At 44.6% G+C, this 12,185-nt stretch overlaps 1 protein-coding gene across 1 annotated transcript in view; it reads left to right on the forward strand.

Annotated features, from left to right (window-relative positions):
* The window catches only part of EXOC4 (exocyst complex component 4), a 579,446-nt gene that overhangs the window by 529,793 nt on the left and 37,468 nt on the right, over nt 1–12,185 (forward strand). Inside the window, exons 15-17 of the mRNA XM_060776413.2 lie at nt 334–472; nt 8,396–8,574; nt 9,700–9,859. Of these exons, the coding sequence (XP_060632396.2) occupies nt 334–472; nt 8,396–8,574; nt 9,700–9,859 (478 nt within the window). The remainder of the gene's footprint in view (nt 1–333; nt 473–8,395; nt 8,575–9,699; nt 9,860–12,185) is intronic.

Consider the following 12,185-nt stretch of genomic DNA (forward strand, 5'->3'; position numbering starts at 1 on the left):
TCAACAGCATCCACCCAAACATCCAATTCACGATGGAAAAAGAAAATGAAGGAAAACTGCCTTTTCAAGCAGACTTTTACTGAGATGTGTCCTAATTGTCATCCTCACTTATCACAGACAGTAAATTGGGTTGTTGTAGGTTTTTCAGGCTGTATGGCCATGTTCTAGAAGCATTCTCTCCTGACGTTTCGCCAGTATCTATGGCAGGCATCCTCAAAGGTTGTGACCTCACAAGACAGTAAATTGACTGGCAATTTGCAAGATGTTTTGGAGGTGCCACTGCTGTGAATTGACACTAATGGCATTCCTGTTTCTCTTTTGTCTATACTATAGCATCACCTGGCCAAGATGGGCATGCCAACACGGATCTCCCGCCCGTATCCGACCAGATCATGCAGACCCTCACTGAACTGGCCCGATCTTTCCAGGAAATGGCTGACCGCTGCTTATTGGTTCTGCACCTGGAAGTCAGGTATGGCATATGATTGACTGAGTGGAAGCCATTGTTACAACCTCCTTTGTCACCCATTTGATATAATAGATTCTTGGCATCACAGGTGACTAAAAGCTCCATACTTAGGTGATCCCTCATAGCTTGAGGATGATGGTCCTCCAAGTGTAGTGTCTTGGCTGTGGATACGTAGGTGGCTGTGGAGACCTATTCTTGGTCTGCATGTTCTTCCATAGTGAGGACATTTGTTTCCAAGTGGAAGGCGATTCTGGTCAGGGTTGGCTTGATGCGCCTTCCTCTTGGCACGTTTCTCCCTTTTGTCCTCCATTCGTTCCTCTTTGAATTCTGCAGCACTGCTGGTCACAGCTGACTTCCAGTTAGAGTTCTCAAGAGCCAGGGCTTCCCAGTTCTCAGTGTCTATGCCAGGAAAATAGATTTAAAAATGAGCTTAAAGCCAACCTTTAAAAAGGTTGGCTTTAAGCTCATCTTTAAATCTATTTTCCTGTCCACCAACATTCAATTTTCCATTCTTGAGTTGGGAATAGAGTAACCACTTTGGGACATGGTGATCTGGCATTCAGACAATGCTAAGAATTTGAGTTGAAGTCTAAAACACCTGGAGGGCCAAAGTTTGCCCCTGCCTGCCATAGAGTAACACCCTAGAATCCTAGTGCTGGAAGGACCCTTCTGATATCAGATCAAATCATTATTTATCCCTCCAATAAACCTATAAAATGGATCATGGTTAGATTCACAATATATAAATGGAGTGGAGACTGCAGTTAGGAAGCAGTTGTCTTTCCAAAGTTTTCTAGACAATTCCTGGTGGAGGCAAGAATGTAAACGAATACAGTGTCTTAAATCAAAACTGTTATGCAGAAAACACGTGGCGAATTACTTGATTTTAATGCAGCAGGAATGGGCTCTTTACTTTTAGCATAGTAGTAGTGGTAGTAAAGGGAGGAATTAACCTGTGCTATAGTGGACCAATCCCCCACATCCCTACAAGAATCTTTTCCCAGCTCTTTGTGGGAGGAAAGATGCATATAAAAACAGCTTGGGGAGAAGGAGAGATTTTGAATGAAATGGCATCCTGTAGGGAAAAGGTCAGGCTTGCATCTGCTGCTTTCCTGCTATTGTTATGTACTTGCAAGAACAATTCCGACAATATGATCCTACCCAGAGGGTTTCTTGGTGAGATATATCCAAACAATCATAGAACTACTGTATAGTGATGGAGGGGACTGCAAGGGCCATCTGGTCCAACTCCTTATAAGCAGACTTTTGGCATCTAGGGTTGGACTTGTAATGAATGTGAGAAATGGAAAAGGGTCCGAGGGAAGCAGAGTCTACAAAGCCTGATTATTTATTTATTATGTCAGAAGAAAATTGAGAAAACAGTTATAATGTATTTAAAACACAAACCAAGTTAAAAACTTGGCATTGGACTAAATGTCCTTTGACCAGAAGCTGGCCACTTGGGAGTGCCTGTGGTGTCGCTATAAGGAGGTTCCCCCATTGTGTATGTAGCCAGGCTCAGGTTGCATTGTAGTAGGAGGTCTGTGGTTTGCTCTTCTCCACACTCACATGTTGCAGACTCGACTTTGTAGCCCCATTTCTTAAGGTTGGCTCTGCACCTCGTGGTGCCAGAGCACAGTCTGTTCAGCACCTTCCAAATCACCCAATTTTCTGTGTGCCCAGGAGAGAGTTTCTCATCTGGGATCAGCCATTGGTTGAAGTTCCTGGTTTTAGCCTGCCACTTCTGGACTCTTGCTTGCTGAGGTGTTCTTGCAAGTATCTCTGTGGATCTTAGGAAGGTGTTTCTTGATTTAAGGTGTTGGCTTGCTGGCTGATATCCAAACAGAGAAAGGGCCAGAGATGTCAATGCCTTGGTCCTTTCCTTACAGGCTGCTACTTAGAATCATAGAATCATAGAGTTGGAAGAGACCTCATGGGCCATCCAGTCCAACCCCCTGCCAAGAAGCAGGAATATTGCATTCAAAGCACCCCCAACAGATGGCCATACAGCCTCTGTTTAAAAGCCTCCAAGGAAGGAGCCTCCACCACACTCCGGGGCAGAGAGTTCCACTGCTGAAGAGCTCTCACAGTCAGGAAGTTGTTCCTCATGTTCAGATGGAATCTCCTTTCTTACTTCCCAACGGATGTCAGGTGATGCAATACCGGCTAAACAGTATAATTTCTCCAGTGGTGTGGGGTGTAGGCATCCTGTGATAATGCAGCATGTCTCATTAAGAGACACATCCATCTTTTTAACCTGATGAGATGTATTCCACACTGGACATGTGTACTCAGCAGCAGAGTAGCAAAGTGCAAGGGCAGATGTCTTCATGGCATCTGGTTGTGATGGAGGACCTTCTTGCAGCAACACCAGAGGCACTCCAAGTGGCCAACTACTGGTCAAAGGACATTTAATAGAATACCAAGTCTGCAAACTTTGTGTTTTGTTTGTATGTTTGTTTGTTTGTTTTTAATGCAATACAACAGTTTTGGTTCGCTCCTGACACGATAAATAAATAAATCTGGTTGTGATCTCCAGGTTGTGCCAGTCAGTTTCCACATGCAAAATCTGAGATAGCAGGTAGAAGGTCTCACTTGCTCAGCTTTTGTTGGTCCATCCAGACTTAGGCAATATCACCTGAGGATCTTCCTTATTTAATATTATATATTTATTTCATACATTTATATCCCGTCCTTCTCACCCCTGGAGGGGGACTCAGGGCAGCCTCACAACTGGCAACCATTAGATGCCCAAACAAAGACAATTATAGTAACAGTTTACATTTAAACAAATAGTTAAATTATCAAATATAAAAAAACATCCAATTAAAATTACGCAAGTTCAAGTTATAATCCAGATCTGTCCATTTTCAGTCAAGTAAATCACTGTAATTTGTGTTGCTTCATCTACTGCTTGAATGCCTTTTAAAGCACAACCATGCTTTAAAACAGGGGTCCTCAAACCTTTTAAACAGAGGGCCAGGTCATCGTCCCTCAAACTGTTGGAAGGCCGGATTATAATTCGAAAAAACATGAATGAATTCCCATGCACACTGCACATATCTTATTTGTAGTGCAAAAAAACCCCACTTAAATATATATATATATAATTAAAATGAAGAATAATTTTAACAAATATAAAATTATTAGTATTTCAATGGGAAGTGTGGGCCTACGTTTGGCTGATGAGATAGGATTGTTGTTGTTGTGCTTTCAAGTCATTTCAGACTTAGGTTGACCCTGAGCGAGGGCCGGGAAAATGACCTTGGAGGGCCACATCTGGCCCCTGGGCCTTAGTTTGAGGACCCTTGCTTTAAAGGATAGAAGGGAGGGGGGCAGATCTGATTTCATTAGGGAGGGTGTTCCACAGCTGGGGGACCTCCACTGAGAAGGCCCTGTCTTTCATCCCCACCAGCTGCGCTTGCGAGGGTGGTGGGATCGAGAGTAGGGCCTCCCCAGATGGTCATAATCTCCAAAGTGGGTCATAGAGGGAGATACGTTCGGACAAGTAAGCTGGGCTGGAATCATTTAGGGATTTATGGACTTGTGCTTGGTAGTAGATTGGCAGCAAGTGGATCTGACGTAATTGGGGGGGGGGGGGTTGGTTCGCTCCCTGTACGCAGCTCTGGTGAGCAATCTGGCTGTCACACATTCGACTAGTTGAAGCTTCTGAACAGTCTTCAAAGGGAGCTCCATGTAGAGCACCCATATCTCATGTAGAGCACCCATAATAATAATAATAATAATAATAATACTTTATTTATACCCCGCTACCATCTCCCCAAGGGACTCGGTGTGGCTTACATGAGGCCGAGCCCACAATACAAGCAATACAAGCAATAACAGGTACAAATACAAAGCAATTAAAAATAAAAAAACATACACAAATAGCATAACATTAAACAAATACAGTGCACATTTAAAACTATGGCTGGGCCAAATGTAATCAAAGTTTAAAAAATAATGCTAGGCATGGACAAGATGCAGGAGATGGGGCGTTGATGGAGAAATACAAGCAGTCCTAAATCAATATAAAGTGCTTTGTGGGACATAGTGCTAAGGATTCATTATTCTGGGAAGGCACACTGGAACAACCACGTTTTCAAGCTCCTCCTGAAGACTGCCCAAGATGGGGCATGCCTGATGTCCTTAGGGAGTGAGTTCCAATGTCGAGGGGCCACCACCGAGAAGGCCCTCTCTCTCGTCCCCACCAATCGCGTTTAAGGGTTCATTATTCTGGGAAGGCACACTGGAACAATCACATTTTCAAGCTCCTCCTGTAGACTGCCAAAGATGGGGCATGCCTGATGTCCTTAGGGAATGAGTTCCAGAGTCGAGGGGCCACCACCGAGAAGGCCCTCTCTCTCATCCCCACCAATCGCGTTTAAGGGTTCATTATTCTGGGAAGGCACACTGGAACAACCACATTTTCAAGCTCCACCTGAAGACTGCCAAATATGGGGCATGCCTGATGTCCTTAGGGAGTGAGTTCCAGAGTCGAGGGGTCACCACCGAGAAGGCCCTCTCTCTCATCCCCACCAATCGCGTTTGCGATGCAGGTGAGAGCGCGAGTAGTGCCTCTCCAAATGATCGAAAAGATCGTGTGGGTTTGTACACAGAAATGCGGTCACACAGGTAGGCAGGTCCCAAACCGTTCAGGGCTTTGTAGGTAAGAACCTGCACCTTGAATTGGGTCCGGGACGTAAAGGTCGTAAAGGTCTCCCAATGTTGTATTTCCTAAAACCTCTGTCCAGGAACTGTCAAGATGAGAAAGGAGTTGGCATTGTGACCCCATCTCAACTTTTTGTTATCAAAAAGTTCCCTGAAGTCCCAGGCAGCTTGGCCAGTTGTAAAAATTTCTGGGAACTGAAGTCCAAAACATCTGGAGGACCCAAAATTGAGGACCCTTGATGCATTGATGCTCTGCCTAAACGCTGTGGGCCTTTTTCTCACCATGATGGATAGAGAAGGCGGGAGTGACAGATGGAAATGCAGGTTATAGTTAAGAGAGAAACCACTAAGCAGGGCCTCCCTTTCCTCCATTATTGTTATTCCCTTGGTTCAACTTTAAAAGGAGAAATAAACAGTAAGTTGTCACTTTGTTCGGAAAATGTCACCTTTATCAAGCAGTCTTATTCAATAAAAGGCCTGCCCTTCGGGGGGCTTTTAGTGACTCCGCCGCCAGCCGCAGATCAGCATTTGCGTTCCCGAAGACGCATTTTGCACAAAAATCAGCCCTCCTGCTGTGCAATCAGCAATGTTTTCAGAAAACCTTAATGCCAATGTTGCGTCAAGGTCAATGCAAACATCTCAGCAGCGAGAGAGATGGGACCTTTGGGGTGACAACAACAACATTTGTCTTTTGTAGTTCGTTATTTTCTCCCCTAAAAGCGTACTGGGTGCAACACAGCCTCCCTGTCAACTGTAGCTAAGATATCAGAAGCCAGCCTTTGGGGAGAATTCGAATGGCCTCCCTGGAACAAAACCAGGCACTAAGCAGGTTTTTTGAGTTTGTTATTAGCTATGAGTTAAGGGTAATGGAGGAGCCTGTTCAACAGAATTCAAAATTCAAAGGTTTCAAATTTTGGGGCAAGAGAAGTCCTAGGAAGGTTTAGACATCAATGACCCAGATCACAACCAGATTTATTTATTTATTTATTTATTATTTGGGAAGCATAATTGTTGGAGACTTCAACTCCCAGAATGTCGCATCCAACATTTCAGGACAGTGCTACACCACAGGTAGTATTAAACCGTATTGAATGAACGATTTCCAAGGAAGCATAGAATAGAAGCACACTGGAGAACACAACAAGTTAAACATAAGCCAATGGGATTTTGGCCTGCATAAATAGGAATCTAGTGCCTAGATCCAGGGAAGTCATGTTCCCCCTCTATTCTATTCTGCCTTGGTCAGACCACTTTACCTGGAATCCCACTGTGTCCAGTTCTGGGCACCAGAATGGAAGGGAGGTGTTGACCCTAAGCTGGAATGTGTCCAGAGGAGGGCGACTCAAAGGATCAAAGGTCTGGAGAACAAGCCCTATGAGGAGCAGCTTAAAGAGCTGGGTATGTTTAGCCTGCAGAAGAGGAGGCAGAGAGGAGACATGATAGCCATGTATAAATATGTGAGGGGAAGTCATAGGGAGGAGGGAGGGAGCTTGTTTTCTGCTGCCCTGGAGACTAGGACGCAATGGAGCAATGGCTTCAAACTACAAGAAAGGAGATTTCATCTGAACATGTGGAAGAACTTCTTGACTGAGAGAGCTGTTCAGAAGTGGAACTCTCTGCCCCGGAGTGTGGTGGAGGCTCCTTCCTTGGAGGCTTTTAAACAGAGGCTGGATGGTCAACTCCCCTGTTTTAGGAGCTCCACTGGCTGTTGTTTATTTTCCGATCCCAATTCAAGGTGCAGGTTCTTACCTACAAAGCCCTGAACGGTTTGGGACTCAATGGAGCAAAGGCTTCAAACTACAAGAAAGGAGATTCCATCTGAACATTAGGAAGAACTTCCTAACAGTGAAAGCTGTTCAGCTGTGGAACTCCCTGCCCCGGAGTGTGATGGAGGCTCCTTCTTTAGAAGCTGGATGGCCATCTGTTGGAGTACTTTGAATGTGGGTTATCCTGCTTCTTGGGAGAGTGGGGTTGGACTGGATGGCCCATGAGGTCTCTTCAAGCTCTATGATTCTATAAGTCTCCCAGCACAACTCTGTGGCCAACTTAGAACCAGAGAGTCAAAGAATCACAGTTAGAACAGATCCCCAGGAGCCATCAAGTCCAACCCCCTGCCAAGAAGTAGGAAAATTGCATTCAAAGCACCCCCAACAGATGGCCATCCAGCCTCTGTTCAAAAGCCTCCAAAGAAGGAGCCTCCACCATACTCCAACGCAGAGAGAGAGTTCCACTGCTGAACAGCTCTTCGTGAGGAGCATCTCTCAGAAGTATCTCAACTGTATCAGGTTCAAGCCTTAGGATCCTTTCCACTTCCAAGAGAAAATGAGTCTGTGCAACATCAACTGCTGTACGAAACCCCCAGACCAGATGGTATATATTATATTAGCATGACCTCCAGCCCTCAACATGTCTGTCTCCAGCTCCAGCCACTGTCCACAGCGAGCCCAAGTGGACAGAGCTTCTTCTCCAGGTTTTCCTGGCCCAGGCAAGGGTGGGCTTCTGTGGCTTTCTCCAGCACATGCTTGCCCTTGCTCTTCCTCTCCCAGCTTTCAGTCCTTGCTTCAGAGCTGCCTCATTCAAGCAATCAAGGCAGACACAAACCCCATAATCTGCAATTGGAATGCATTATGGAAATTGAGTCTATTTGCATAAATGTATGTAATTGACACACTTTGCAAAATTTGCCTTTTGTACAATTCGGTTCAGATGTGTCTTGGATGTTCCCATGAAGGGATGGGTCCAAAAAATCCTGCAATTGACTTAGAATCATAGAATCAACTTGTTGTTTTTCTGTGAAGTTTCATCTAAAAAGTGAAAGGTATGCATGTCTCATCTTTGGACAACAGCCAGACCATTTTATATGTTCAGTAATGTGTCCATCAAAGCTGGTGTCATGTAGTGGTTTGAGTGGTAGATAATGGTTTGGATCAGTGATGGAATTCCTGGCTTTCCTTGGGCAAGTTACTCTTTCTCAACCTGTAGTGGTCTCCTCCTCTTCTTGTTTTCTGATGACTGCTTTTACCCAGATGCATGCAAAACCAAATTATCTTAATCTCAAATAACATTTTCTACAACAAATCCATGACATCATATCTTCATTGTGTCATCAATGTGAACAGAGCCATCTCCTGTGCAGAGCGCAACATGCACAGGGAAACTCCGCATATATTTGCACTCCCAAATCACAATTAGGAATACTCTGAGACTAAGTAATACGAAAACAGGTCACCATTGGATTGATCTCCATCTCCGCAGGGTTCACTGCTTCCACTACTTGATCCCTTTGGCCAAGCAGGGAAACTATGCCATTGTTGCCAATGTGGAGAGCATGGACTATGACCCTCTGGTGGTGCGCCTCAACAAGGACATCAGCGCCATTGAAGAAGCCATGAGCGCCAGCCTTCAGCAACACAAGTTCCAGTACATCTTTGAAGGTAGGTTACCTGCTGGGAATTTGAGGGGCCTTAGAGTTTGGAAGGAAGGAAATCACTGTCATTTTCTGATCAAAATAGGACCTTACTGAGTCCAGATATGTAGTTGCAGATTATTTATTGTCAAAGGCTTTCATGGCCAGAATCACTGGGTCTGTACTCACATTGACCTATGGATAGGTTAACCCAAGCTTTTTGGGTAATTTTTTGGCTAAGATTTCTAGATATTTGTGATTGTAAAGGAAAGAGGTACAGAAAAAACACTGGCCATGTAAATGCCCAGTGCAGAAGCATCAGTCCCAGGATCCAACCAGGTTTTTCTTTCTTTATTTACATTATTTATATTCTGCCCTTCTCACCCCACACAATGCACATATATATATGGCAAAGATTCAGTGCCAATTAGACACACAACATATATAGACAGACACAGAGGCAATTTAACATTCCAGCTTCATGAAGGTATGCTCGATTCCAGCTGCCACTTCACCATTTGTGATGCAGAGTCCTTTGATGAAGTACTTTCTCATTCTTTTGCATGCTGCTTGAAGGTTTTATGGCATTGTAAATTAGTTAAATTACCTCCCTGCATAAAGCAGTATCTAAATTTCCTATTTGATAGATGCAACTGTCTTTCGGGCTCATAGGTCAACAGCAAGCTAGACTAATGGCTGGAAGCTCACTCCAACCCGGGCTGGCTTAGAACTTATGACCTCAATCAGCTAGCTGTGCCACAGCCCAGTAGTGTTGGTTGCTGTTGATTTGCTCCTATCGTCATGAAGCGCTAACCCCACTCTCACGTTTCCCCGTCTGCTTTCAACACCCCCTCCATTACAATCCACCCCCTTTGTATTTTATTAACTAGGGAAGCTAAATTTGCAAAATTAGCTTTGAAGGTATTCCCCAGTGCAAACATATGCTGAACATTTTTCATGTTTGTCCCGTGAGAATTTGGTGCTGTCGAAAAGCAGAACATTACCTGCTTCATGTACCCCATTAGGCAGATTCAAGTTATTTTACAAGTTATCACTGCGTTGCAAGGGTTTGGGGGGGGGGGGGGAGGACCCTTTTACCTAATTATGACTGCCTATGTGTGAAATCTCTCCTAATTTCTCTGTTTCCCCCCAGGTCTGGGCCACTTGATCTCCTGCATCCTCATCAACGGGGCCCAGTACTTCAAGCGCATCAGTGAGTCAGGCATCAAGAAAATGTGTCGAAACATCTTCATCCTCCAGCAGAACCTGACCAACATCACCATGTCACGAGAAGCCGACCTGGACTTTGCAAGGTGGGAAGGGCATTCTGCCCCTATTAATCCTGGGGCAAAAGGGCAACGGGTAACTAGGAAACTAGGAAAATGGGGTTTATATATCTGTGGAATGTCCAGGGTGGGAGAAAGAACTCTTGTCTGTTTGAGGTAGGTGTGAATGTTTCAATTAGCCAGCACTTAATAGCCAAGCAGTTTTCAAGGTGTCGCTTCTTACTGCCTGGGGGAATCCTTTGTTGAGAGGTGATTAGCTGTTCCTGATTGTTTCTTGTCTGGAGCTCCCCTGTCTTTATTTACTGTTATGATTTTAGAGTTTTTTAATGCTGGTAAACAGATTTGGTGTATTTTCATGGTTTCCTCCTTTCTGTTGAAATTGTCCACGTGTTTGTGGATTTTAATGACTTCTCTGTGTAGCCTGACATGGTGGTTGTTGGAGTAGTCCAACATTTCGGTGTTCTCAAATGGTTCATTGAGTGCTCTACTATGGCTGACTTCTCTGGCTGAAGTAGTCTGCAGTGCCTTTATGTTCCTTGACAAGCTGGAATGTGTCCAGAGGAGGGCGACTAAAATGATCAAAGGTCTGGAGAACAAGTCCTATGAGGAGCGGCTTAGGGAACTGGGCATGTTTAGCCTGAAGAAGAGAAGGCTGAGAAGAGATATGATAGCCATGTAGAAATATGTGAGAGGAAGCCACAGGGAGGAGGGAGCAAGCTTGTTGTCTGCTTCCTTGGAGACTAGGATGCAGAACAATAGCTTCAAACTACAAGAGAGGAGATTCCATCTGAACACAAGGAAGAACTTCCTGACTGGGAGAGCCGTTCAGCAGTGGAACTCTCTGCCCCGGAGTGTGGTGGAGGCTCCTTCTTTGGAAGCTTTTAAACAGAGGCTGGATGGCCATCTGTCAGGGGTGATTTGAATGCAATATTCCTGCTTCTTGGCAGGGGGCTGGACTGGATGGCCCATGAGGTCTATTCCAACTCTTTGTTTCTTTGATTCTATGTGTTTGGGCCTTTATGTTTTTAGTGGTCCCTACACAGTGTCCAAACACAAATCAAGGAACATGAAAGGCACTGCAGACTAGGTTGCTGTAAGATTTTTGGGCTGCATGGCCATGTTCCAGAAGCATTTTCTCCTGACGTTTCACCTGCACCTATAGCAGGCATCCTCAGAGGTTGTGAGACCTCACAACCTCTGAGGATGCCTGTCATAGATGCAGGAGAAACATCAGGAAAGAATGCTTCTAGAACATAGCCATATAGCCCAGAAAGCATACAACAATCCAGTGATTCCAGCCATGAAAGCCTTTGACAATGTACTGCAGACTAACTCAACTAGAGAAGTCTGCCATAGCAGAGCACTTGATGAACCAACTTGGACGCAGCATATTATTTGAGAACACAGAAATGCTGGACCACACCAACAACCACCATGCCAGACTAAACAGAGATGCCACTGAAATCCACAAGAAGCACATGAACAATTTGAACAGAAAGGAAGAAACTCTATCTCATCATTCATGGTGACAGATCAGGTGTTCAACCCATCATCTTTAGTATATGATGTTGTAGCTCAGCCAGCTGAGGATGATGATGAGGGGTTTGGGGTGCAGGGCCTGCAGGGTCTGATGCTTCTGGAGGTTCTCATACAGAGGGGATGTCAGAACAGGGTGGTGATTCCTCGGTTGGGAGAACGGAGGGGGATTTGGTTGATTCTCTGTGTGAAAATAAAACTGTTTTAGAAGCTGAAAGGCAGAGAAGGGTGGAAGGGAGTTGGACACAGAATCAAGGCTGCTTCTGTGGCAGAAGAATTCCAGGTGCAAGACAGACCATGGGAAAGGGATTAGGGAAAGAATAGCTTTTAGTTCTCTGTTCAATCAACGTAGCAAATAGAGAAAGAAGCTTCTGCTTTGTTCCCCGCTTCAAGCCATGTCCTAGTCAAGTTTTGCTTTAAGTCTTGGGGATTTTACCATGGACTCAAGCTCATGTATTACTCTTTGATTCTTGGACTACTCAAGTTGATGTTTTATTCCTTGTCTTTTGGATGACTCAAGCTCATGATTATACCCTGCTCTTTGGATTAATGTTCATGTTTTAACCTTTCCATGGTAGATTTATCTCTGATTTTTGAGACTTCTTTTATCTTCCATATTTGGATTTTTCACTCTTTTACTGTGTGTGCATTTTCAATAAACTGTCTTTTACTACGCTTGCCTTCCTGATGAGTGCTTGAGCAAGATGAGCCCTAGTTGAGGTGCAACATATGACTTGACTCCCTTGCTCATGCCATTTGGATTGCTAAGCACTAAATTCTTCCTTGTATCACCACTATTCACGCATTTATTTATTTA

The sequence above is a fragment of the Anolis sagrei genome, chromosome 5 (genome assembly GCF_037176765.1).
Source record: "Anolis sagrei isolate rAnoSag1 chromosome 5, rAnoSag1.mat, whole genome shotgun sequence".
NCBI lineage: Eukaryota > Metazoa > Chordata > Lepidosauria > Squamata > Dactyloidae > Anolis > Anolis sagrei.